This window comes from Balaenoptera borealis (assembly GCF_965194805.1).
Source record: "Balaenoptera borealis genome assembly, chromosome: 17".
NCBI classification, from domain to species: domain Eukaryota; kingdom Metazoa; phylum Chordata; class Mammalia; order Artiodactyla; family Balaenopteridae; genus Balaenoptera; species Balaenoptera borealis.
In genome coordinates, this window is record NC_138876.1 from 6399958 (window position 1) to 6411582 (window position 11625).

At 45.0% G+C, this 11625-nt stretch overlaps 1 protein-coding gene across 4 annotated transcripts in view; it reads right to left on the reverse strand.

Annotated features, from left to right (window-relative positions):
* KHDRBS3 (KH RNA binding domain containing, signal transduction associated 3) overlaps positions 1–11344 on the reverse strand; it is a 165194-nt gene extending 153850 nt beyond the window's left edge. For all 4 annotated transcript variants that reach the window (XR_014236663.1, XR_014236664.1, XM_082364647.1 and 1 more), the window contains exon 1: positions 11212–11344. Coding sequence is in view for 2 of the 4 variants with exons in the window: in XM_082364647.1 (XP_082220773.1) it covers positions 11212–11299 (88 nt within the window). In the remaining 2 variants the exon portion in view is untranslated. The remainder of the gene's footprint in view (positions 1–11211) is intronic.
* Positions 11345–11625: the final 281 nt, after the last annotated feature.

Below are 11625 nucleotides of genomic sequence, written 5' to 3' on the forward strand. Positions count from 1 at the left end.
GGCTGCACAGCAGGAGGTGAGCGGCGGGCGGGCAGGCGAACGAGTGAAGCTTCATCTGTATTTACAGCCGCTCCCCATCACTTACATTATCGCCTGAGCTCCACCTCCTGTCAGATCAGCAGCAGCATTAGACTCTCATAGGAGAGCGACCCTACTGTGAACTGCACACGTGAGGGATCTAGGTTGCTCGCTCCTTATGAGAATCTATCTAACGCCTGATGATCTGCGGTGGAGCTGAGTGGCTGCAAATACAGATTATCATTAGCAGAGCGGTTTGACTGCAGAGACCATAATAAATCAAGTGCTTGCAGGCTCCTATCAGTGAGTGGCCAGTGACAGCTAAGCTGCATCTTGCAGAGTAGACTGGACATAAGCAACACACTTCGGTGTCACTGTCTCCCATCACCCCCAAATGGGACCATCTAGTTGCAGGAAAACAAGCTCAGGGCTCCCACTGATTCTGCATTATGGTGAGCTGTAAAATTATTTCATTATATATTACAACGTAATAATAATAGAGGTAAAGTGCACAGTAAATGTAACGTGGCTGAATCATCCCAAAACCATCCCCCGCACCCCAGGTCCATGGAAAACTTGTCTTCACGAAACCAGTCCCTGGTACCAAAAAAGTTGGGGACTGCTGCTATAAAAGACAAAACGGGAACAGCCAGCAAGAGTAGCACATGGACTGCAGGTTAGATAATAAAAGTATCGAAACGATGACTAACTTCTGTCATCACTGTTATCTGCAACTGCAGTTATGTAAGAGACAGCCCTTAGTCTCAGGAAATACACACCAAGGTACTCAAGTATTTAGGGGTAAAGGGGAGATAACACACACACCTTACTCTCAAATGAGTCATGAAAATACACAGACACAGAGAGAATGGCAAAGCCAATGTGGGAAAATGTAAACAATTGGTAAATCCAGACAAGTGGGTATAAAGGGTTTCTTAGCACTGTTCTTTTATCTCTTCCGTAAGTTTAAAGTTGTTTCGAAATAAAAATTCTAAGGCCAGGAAAAAGAAAAACGGGAGGGGGAGAGGAAAGGAGAAGACAGATCAATACCTACAACATGCCATGGCACGTAGGAATATGAAGAAGTTATGGAAACATGGGAGACGGAAATGAATAACCCGGAGGAGTCAGACAGTTTATCCATCCCTGCCCAAGTCCTTCGCCCGGCCTTCGCAGCGATGGCTGCATCCGGCTAGTCCTCTCTGAAAAAGCCTCCTCCAGAAAGCCTATCTTGGTCCTGAGATGAGAGAGGTCGCTCTCTGAGCCCCTAAAACCGGCCTTCTTTTATCACAGCGCTTAACACACTCTTAAAATTGTTCCCCAACATGTTTATCTCCCCCGTTGGATTACAAATTCCTTGATAAAAAATGAGGACAAGGAGGAGGCGGAGGAGGAGGAGGAGGATGGCAGGAAGAGCAGCTACTTGCCCTGCACTTACTAAACGTCAGGCATGACACTAAACAACAGCTCTGCACACACATCTCATTTAAACCTCAAAAAACTTCAAAGGGGATTTATTAATTTTTTATCACCATTTCTCCATCACAGAAACCGAGGCTGAGAGGGGTCCATGTATCCAAAGTCACAACACAGAGAAGGAGAAGTGGCAGAGCTCAGATGTGAACTCAGGTCTTTTTGATTTAAAATTATGTTCTTAACCACTCTCGCCTGAGTCTTTAGTTAGCTGTGGCTTGCACATAGGAAGCAAACAAAAGGTGAGAGGGATTTTTCTAAGCATTTCACTTCCATTTGTGTTCGCTGAGCACATCCAACCAGAGAGCAAGGGACAAAGGTGGCAAAAGGTGGCAGGAGAAAGCCAGCCCTAAAAAAATTACCGGCAGATAGTCCACTGCACTGGTAGGTGACCAAGAGTTGATGTATGAAATTCAGATAGAAAAAATAACATATATTGGATGTAAAAATATATTCTAATTTTAAAAATTTTAGTAAAATTAAACAAATACACAATCACTGTCATTTCACCCTAATGACATGTGCAGAGAGGGGAACACAGGCTCAGAGAAGTAATTGGCCCAGAACAAACAGTTCAATTTAGCAGTGCAGATACTCAACAAATATTAAATAAATGAATGGAGTGAAAGAAACCTCAGTATAAATTTTTGAATTCCTATGGACTCAATCCCGTATTCAGCTCTGCTAAAATTACTAAAAGTAGAATCATGGCTTTGTCCAAAGTTCCCCATGGTTTTGTACCTGGTACTGATCAAGTCCCTTGGCCCACTCAAGTCAGTAGACAAGGGAAGGCAAGAGGAAGCACCAATTTCCACACCAGCTGACAAAGCTTTTCTTACTATTGCTTGCTTCCTTACACAAATCAAAGAATTTGACTTTTATACTCCAATGCAAGTAACTGTCAGGACTATAATTTTCCCCAACAAAATAAACAGATTACAATGGCCAGTAGCCATAAATCAGACTACCCTAATACTTTCCTTAAAAAAAATTTCAATTCAACGCTTCTGGAATATTTTTTCTTTAGGGCACAGTAAACCCTATAATGTAAGTAAACCCTATAACATAAGTTAGCTGCATGACCTTGAACAAGCTATGCATCTCCCTCACCTCCATTTCTTTAGCTGTAGAATGAGAACCACCGAACGACTTCCCAAGGCCCCAGGATTAAAGGAGGTATCGTGTGGAAAAGAACCTGCAGCAGTGCCAGGCACAACTTAGGCACAAAACAGAAACGGGCCATAATGGTTTGCAAGCGCTGGCTACAGAGTATGCCTCTTAAAATGTCAGAAATATGAAAGGTTAATATCAGTACGTGAATTTCAAAAGCAATGCAAGCTTGTTGATGGATCAAGACTAACACTGATTCAGGAGAAGCTACCTGTGTGGAGGAAGAGGGTGGCCTGGCTATGTGGAGCGCCATCTAGTGGAAGAAGAATAGAGCACAAGTGGCACAAGAAACTGAAGTAGAGGGGGGGAGAATAAGGAAAAATGACGAGGATGAAAACTGTCCCTTCTCCCTCCTCCTCTCCATTACAATTTCTCCATGGGAGCTTGAACCAACAGTGACCCCAAGTGTAAGATTCATATCAAACACAGAGATCAAAAAGGGTGCTCTCACACACTCACGCTCTTTATCATACCGAGAAAGAACGTCAATAATATGCCAGAACACCTTTTAAAGTCCTTAAAATAGCAGCAGGGGCTGATTGGTGAAAAATTATGGAAATGTAAAAAATTATGGAAATTTAAAGCTTACCAATTCAGAGTAAGATACCTTGTGCTTGTGGAGAGAGGCTGCTGAGTGCCCAGACATGTTTTAAGATGTGCAGTCATAAATCTGTTTATGGAAGCCTCATTTGTTAATGGAAGCTTCAGGTGCTGCATCTTGAATAGCATAATAAAAATCAGTCAGAGTTGCTGCTAATTTTGTACATGATATTAATGAAAGAGGCTTCCAAAAGAATGAGTTTCCCCTTCAGTATCTCCAGGATTGGAAAACTAAAATCATTCTAAAACATAAAATTAACCTGAGGAATGAAACTGGATGACTTATGTATTAAGTTCTTATTATATACTTTACTCTGCAAAGTGCTGCCAGTACGCACACACCTCTCTCAGGCAATTCTGTGAAATGAGCAGGTAATGTCTGTCTAGCACTTATTGCGTGTCAGACACTGTACTTACCTCACACCTAACACAACCACCCCACAAAGCAGGTATAAGGTCTCCAACTTTAAAAATGAGAAGCTGAGGCTCCGAGAAGTTAAGTAACTGGCACAGGGTTACAAACTAGAAAGTTGTTGCCTCCCATAATCCCGCGGCCCTTTTAGAAGCTCTTCCCTGTGAAGTAACGCCGCTCCCCATGGAAACGCATCCACCAGACTTTCCGCGCTGCCCGTGGTCACACGGCTCGTACCCCACGTGGTCACACCACCGTCTGCCCCTCTGTGCAATCGGCTCTGCTCACGGATAACCAGTCCGATGCCGGGCAGTGCATTTTAAGAGCTGCATGACAGAGATCTTCCCAGGGGAGTCAACACGAAAACCCAGCCACAACGAAAGCTCCCACCTCTGCCTGGAGCTTGCAAGTAAGCTATGCGGTACAGCGTCCTGGAGATGGGCAGATACAGATCTGAATCCCGGCTTACCACTGGTTAGCTGTCTGAATCTTAGGCAAATTATTTAAGCTTCCTGCCCTCAGTTTTCTCACCTATAAAATAAGGCAAAATGATTTACTCTTTTAAGACAACTGTTAGAAAAATTAAATGAAATAATGTACATAAAGCATCTAACCCAGAAAAGGTTCTTGATTAACAGTAACTACGATTATTAACAATTGCAATCAAGTATATTCAAACACCACCCCCCTTCAGAAGGCCAAAACCATTATCTGCGGGAATATGTTCTAGGCACTTTTTTTTTTTTATGAGCCTATTTTTAGAAGACGGAGAATTTTTAAACATACCATAAACTGACTATAAATCCCTGATATCATACCAATTGTGTCTGTGATAGAGTATTAAAATACCAATACAAAGAGCCCTGTGCCTCTGAGAGATTCCTTCAAGAGAGACAGAGCTTTATCAAGAGATGACTAATTTTCAATACAGAAAGTTTTCTATTTTCTCCTTGACTACTGAAATATACATAATTAAAAATCCTTACCTTGAATGCTTACTGAACACTGAAAAGTACTGCCGGAGAACGCAGGAAAAAAAGGAGCTTGCCTTTTTTGGTAAAACACATTTTCAGGAACCTCTTTTAAAAATTCATCATCACAAATGGAAATTCCTAACTGGCTTCTACTACAATGAAACTCTTATTTGAAAACAAACAACAATGTTGGGTTCCACCCCTTTGCCTCTTAAAGTATCCTATCAAAACACTGCAGACTTGATTTAAAAGTTCAGCCTGGGGCTTCCCTGGTGGCGCAGTGGTTGAGAAGCTGCCTGCCAATGCAGGGGACACGGGTTCGAGCCCTGGTCTGGGAAGATCCCACATGCCGCGGACCAACTAGGCCCGTGAGCCACAATTACTGAGCCTGCGCGTCTGGAGCCTGTGCTCCGCAACAAGAGAGGCCGCGATAGTGAGAGGCCCGCGCACCGCGATGAAGAGTGGCCCCCGCTTGCCGCAACTAGAGAAAGCCCTCGCACAGAAACGAAGACCCAACACAGCCAAAACTAAATAAATAAATTAATTAATAAATAATAAAAATAAAAGGAATTCCTTAAAAAAAAAAGTTCAGCCTGACTGCTTAAAGCTGCATACCTAGACTGGGCAAGTTACTTTACCCTTTTGAGCCTCAGATGCCTCACTGGAAAAAATAAAGGAGGCGGGCAGGGGATAAAACCACCTACCTGGCAAGATCTCGTGGGGATGAGAGGCAATGCATAGGAAGCACGTGGCACAGAGGCCCTCGATTTGGCAGCTTTTATCATAATCATTATTCCAATGCTAAGGAACACTCTGCTTCTATTTTTTGATGAAACGTTAAAACCATTCTATCTCCACTCACGGGGAACGATGACAACAAGCAACGGGTCCTGTGATACCAAAGTTGCTGCTGGCATTCCATCTGTGACCCCAATTGCTCCTTGGGCTTTGGGTGTCTATCTGGCATCTGAGATTGAAGATTAACTCCTTCAGGTAAGAAGGCTTATTCGGCAAGTGACGAGGGCCTCCAAATTTCTGGTTTAATCCTTTCATAAGAAATCTCATTAGGAGTTTAGGGAAGGAGAGCTAATTGTATTACAGTGCACTGGCTAATAATTTCCTCAAGAAAGAATAAAAGTAAATAAGCATCTGATTCAAAGCAGATCTGATAACATCTTCTCATTACCTCCTGAGAAGGACCCCTACTGTTCCACCTCGTGTACAGAGCCCTGGGATGTTCTTCTGCTTGTTTAACACTGCATTTCACTTAGAAGTTCCTTTCATTTCTGTCTGCAGAGCTGTTGGTGACTTCCTCCTACCCCCAACTCAGGGGCTCTAAAGTGGTAAAGAGTCAAGCCTTTAATGACTGCCAAACTCCAAATATACTTTCTAACTCTTCTACCGTTATGAGAATTAAAACACAACACTGAAACGAAGACTGGAGTTTGCCAGGGATACGTACCAAGAATTACATGAGGTGCTGAAGACGCAAAGACATGTAAGACCAAGCCCTGCCTCCCAAGCATCCCACACTCTCCCAGGGAAGACAGAGATCCAATCAGTACAGTGTGATGACTATCACCCCATCAGAGACTTAGGCAGCGGCTGCTTCGGGACCTGAAAATAGGCACTCTAACCCATTTGCGGGGGAGGTAAGTGGTCAGAGGAGATACCTACAGCAGAAATTGGAAGGATAAAGTATAACAACGGATGCTACATAACCCATCTTTCAATTCCGGCACTGGCTAGGGAGAAAAGAACAAACTGCGCATAAGAGGCCAGAGTCTGAATCCCCCTTCTGTCATTACTAACTGTACCATCAGAGCTTGACCTTTTATACGTCCAAGGGTCAGTGTGATATGGTAAAGAACAATGGGCTTGGAGAAGAACAAAGCTTGAACCTCCACTTGGACATTTTATAAGTATGTCACTCTGGGTGACTCAACTTTATTGTTGGAGTCTTGATTTCTACAAGTGAAATATTAGGCTAATAGCCTCTACATTTCTGGGCTGTTCCCAGTATTGAGATTATAGACCTAACCAGGCAGAGAAGCACCTTGAAAATGTTCCTAGACTGAGAGTTAAATCTAAACTGCCTGTCACTAAATATTTCAAAAGAATAGCTGAAGTCTAATAAGACATTCCTTAGGAAAGGAGAGGGCATCTATAAACTTAAAGCTCACTCTCAATCTAATGCAGAGAGAGCAGACATTCCTCAAGAGCAGAGACTGTTCTTCCCTCTCTACCTTCAGGACCAACACAAATGCCCCGCGTGGCAGGTTCTCAAATAAACCTGCTACTAACGTCCAGATACCAAAACATGGTAACTGACAATCACTGGATCCCTTTGAATCATAACACACTATAAAAAATTCAGAAATGGTTTATCTAAAAATGTGAGTCATGCATCCATTTTCTTACAAAAAACAAAACCTGATAACCCTAAGAAAAACTATTAAAAACTTAAATAACCACATCTTTCTCTGGATGAAGCAGAGAATCACACACTATGACATGAAGGCACCACAGCTAAATATAACTCTGCAATTTTCATTCTCATTCTTCTCTCTTACTTTAAACGCCTGACAACACGCAAGCAATCAAAAAAATTTACAAAAAGGATCTCCCAAAATGAAACTCTTAAGCCATTGAGTTTTGTTGAACAAAGAGATGCACTTAAGGCAAAATAATGATCCTTCCTTTATACATGTTTACCCCTCACACATATCCTGAGTAATGCTAAGAGTCCTATTATTAGAGAAATTTATGTAATATGAAAAACACTTATTTATCTCGACCTGAATAGACCACCATAATCTGGAATCCTTTGCTCCACTTCCTCTTGTAACCAACCACTAAATATAACTTGGCAGTGAACCAGCCACCAATCCATATATTACATCAGATAATTAAAAATACAGGGTTATGTAATCTTATTTAATGGTTACTTGGCTTGGATTGAAAAACATCCAAAGCAATACCAGAGAACTGGATTAAATGATAATGCGTAAGACATTTCTGAAGATGTTTTTTAGTAAGAGTCAGCACATCCCCTACTAGCAAATATAATATAAAACATGCAATGCTACTTTCATCTCCAATTAACCTCCTTGGCAAGAAACTGCAATGTCAACTCACTCTACAGGCAGTGGTGTTTGCGGGCGGGGCGGGGGGGGGGCGATTTAAAAAAGTCTATTTTATTTGATTCGGTTTAACATCAAGTAAACATTACCCATTACTATTGGCAAAGAAACAAAAGCATTTGATATTTGAGGGGTGGGGGGAAGGAAAATCAGTTATCCTGAGAAAACAGAAATAAAAGTCAGGAACTAATGTCCACTACAAAACACAAGCCTGGAAAGTGTAAAAGCCAACCTATGTTAGCAGAGAAGCATACATCTTGATGTGATCCCAGCTCAAGTTCTTACTTAAGGATTATTAGGAAAAAAAGTAATTCAGCTAGGAAGTTGAACATGTTTACAAATGCTGAATTTTTAAAAAAATGACCACACCTCATTTATCAACTGTTTCATTATCATAGTGTGTTGATTACTTAAGTCATATATTGGTCTCCAGAGAGCTTTAATTCAAAAATGCCTCTTGACCTGAGCACTAAAATCTTGCAGGATAAATCTACCGTGAATGTTTGTTTCGTCAAAGAAGACCACTAGACAAGCACAGAAACAAACTTTTAAACAAAATCAACAGGAAGTTGACACAAAACAAGCATATTAGTTATATCGATTTCTGCAGGTAAATTAGCATGTGTGAAATGTTTCAGAGCCATCTTTTGGGGAAGACATAAGTAGGGAGAACAAGCGCCTTAAGAGACCAAACACCTGAGTTCAGATTAACCTATCTCAGTTACCTACGAGCTCCCATAGCTGAGATCCTCAGCTCCCTCCCCCGAAAAATGGAGACATCAAAGGCTGCCTCACCAGCGTGCAAGTGTGAGAACACAAGTAGACAGCATGTGCCTGAAAGAGTCTCAGAAACTTTAGAACACTACGCAAACAAAGGTACTGTTAGCATGTGGAGATGTTAACCATCACGTCTATCTATTGCATGCCACTCCATAATAAAACAGAGGTGTGCACTGCTGACTCATCAACACTGTACAAGTTAGTGACCGAATTCGGATTCCAGTATCAAGATTCAGAATAACATCTGAAAAACCAGGTGCCTCCTTTAGATGCAAACAGTCAAAAATACAGGTAAAAAAGAATAAAAATGCTCTCAGTAGCCACTCACAAGATGATTATCAGATTTAAAATCAAAGTTTCCTAATAGCCAATTCAGATTTAAGACACTATGTTTTAGAAATGCACTTGTAATTCTGAAGTTACATAACAGAGCATAATTAATATTTTAAATGATAGGGTTCTGCATTCCAGATACCAGCCTGTGATTTAAGGGGAAAACATTTTAGTCTGAAATAATTAAATTAACAGTAATAAGAGCACCTGAGCAGTATCTCTTTCTTCCTTCACATAACTGTTCAATGTGAGAAGCGTGCTTCTTCTAAGAACTACATTTTTGATGGAAAAGTAAGGTAATCCGGTTTAAGGTCTTAAAAAAAACACTAAATGGCAACACTGTGCAAGATCTGTTTCAAATAACTGGAAACAATTACCACAGGTAAAAACACAGAAACCAAAAGAATTTTGAATGTATTAGAATGAATGTACTGCAGCAACCTGGCACAGAAAAATAATTCTGACTTTTAAAATAAAATAACTTACTACACTTTTGTTAAACTGCTTCCTTAATTCAGTACAACGTAACTTTGATTCAGCTTCTTTATTAAGAAAAGTGCACTCGTTCTACAATCCAGAATATTTCTAACGCCAGTGATCTCACACAATGTACAAAGAAATATCTTTCAAAGAGATGACAGCCCAGCAGGCAACAAAAGATATATGTAAATCACAAAGAGCAAGGAGTACAAACCTAACTGTTGGGCTGTTCGGAAGAGCATGGCAATAAAACTTAAAATTCTCTTACTTTAATGCATGCCCGTTACTTCTTCACAACCCCTTGTTATTAAAGAAATAAAAATAAGCCTACAATTAAAATTAAATGGGGAAGCTCTGTGAACCAATCTCCGTTCAACAAATTAAGTATCAAGCTTAAATTCTTGGAGACAGTGAGTCTCTCCACCACCACCCTCAGTCAACAACACGCACACCCTACTCGGAAGAACTGGTTGCAACGCGCAAATACCGGAGGTCGCTGTTTTAAAATATAGATTATCTATACACAAGCAGAATATGTCTGCCTCATCTTTCACTTCCAACAATAAAAGAGCCAGGGCCAGCATTAAGACCCGCAGACCCGCCTGAGTCAGGAAGCACAGACTGTCAAGGCACAGTGAGTAATTCAAGCAAAAGGTAACAGATCCGACCAGATAACGTGTCTGTCATCACCCAAAGAAACAGTAGACCAGTGGCTCCCAAACCCAGCTTTCTCTGAGACACGTATTCCCAGATCCAGGAGGAATAAAGGGCTGCTCCCGGGAAGGCAGGCTTAATTTACCGTCCATCCCAGAAGATTACTCAGGAAGCCTGAGGAGGAACAAGCCTGGGAACACTGTCCTGGGCCCGCCCGCCTCCATACGCCCCTGTACCCCCTGCACCCCGTGGCCTGCATTCCCCAGGGCTGCTCACACCCTGAGCTGGCCGGAGTAGTGCTAAGATGGCACAGGCAGCAGAGACTCCGCGGCCGGCGTTCCGAGTCCCCAGCCAGCCCCCAAGGAGGGCGGCCCAGCCAGAGCCTCCCAAAGAGACGACAGGCAAGCCAAGAAGCGGGCTCCGGGGTGGGCCTCTTCTCCCCTAATGGCCCTCGAGGGCCAGCCGGCAAGGCTTGGCATGAGCTGCCCACCCCCAGGGAGGGCGGCTAGAGCCTGGACCCGGGACAAAGAGGGGATGCGACAGGAAACGGGTCTCTGCCACTGGGACCGCTGGCCCTGCTCCTCCAAAGTGCTTGGGGTCTGACCCCAAATCTCCTCCAAAGGTCCTCAAACTTCACCAACAATCCAAGCACCTGCTCCCTTCACCTCTTCTGCATTCGATCCCCTCAAATCCTTCCATTTCCCTCCAGCTTGCTCCAGTTCCTTCTCTCCAGACAAGCCAAACGCACTAGTTCCCCGAGTCCCCCGCCCCACTCTCCCCCTCCAATGAGATCATTCAACCCCGCCCCGACGAAGCCCCCAGATGTTCGCCGTCCCCCACCCAGAAGTTTCCCTTGGGTACCCTCGAGGCCCCAAAGGTTTCCTTCAAGTCCTAGCCAAACGCCTCAGCCTCCTTCCTTCCCGTGTCTCCCCAACGCGCACACACACCTCGGCGCTCCCCAGGTGTCCCGTACGCTCCCAGGTCCCTCCCCGAACGCCCCCAGGTTGCGACCTGGGTCCCCTCCAGTCGCCCCGAGGGCGACGGCCAGCCAGCCCCACGCTCCCGCCTTGCCCCCCGGTCCCGACCCTCCCGGTCCCCGGCCCCCTGGCCCGCCGCTCCCGGGTCCCCAACGGCCGCGGGCGCCAGTTAACGGCCGGCCGGCGCGCGCCCCTACCTTGGTTCACCAGCCGCAGGGCGTGCGTGAAGGAGGGGTCCAGGGAGTCCTTCTCCGCCATCAGCTCCGGCAGGTACTTCTCCTCCATGCTCGCCGGCCGCCCGGGCCCGGGACGCGGACTCGAGGCCGGCGGGCAGCGCCGGCCACGCAACCCCCGACCCCGCCCGCGCCCTAGCGGCGCGGAACCCGGGCCGGACGCCGCGGCCGGGGCGCGGCGGAGCCAAGCCGGGCGGTCGGCCTGGCGGCGGCGGCGGCGGCGACGGCGGCGACGGCGGCGCCGCGAGGCGGGAAGCGGCCGCGCAGCCCCGGTCCCCAGGGGATGGCCGCCGACTGCCCCGCGCTGGCGGCCGCTGCCTCCCGGACGCGGCCCCCGCGCTCCCGCCACGGGCCGGCGCGGTCAGGCGGGCCCTCCGG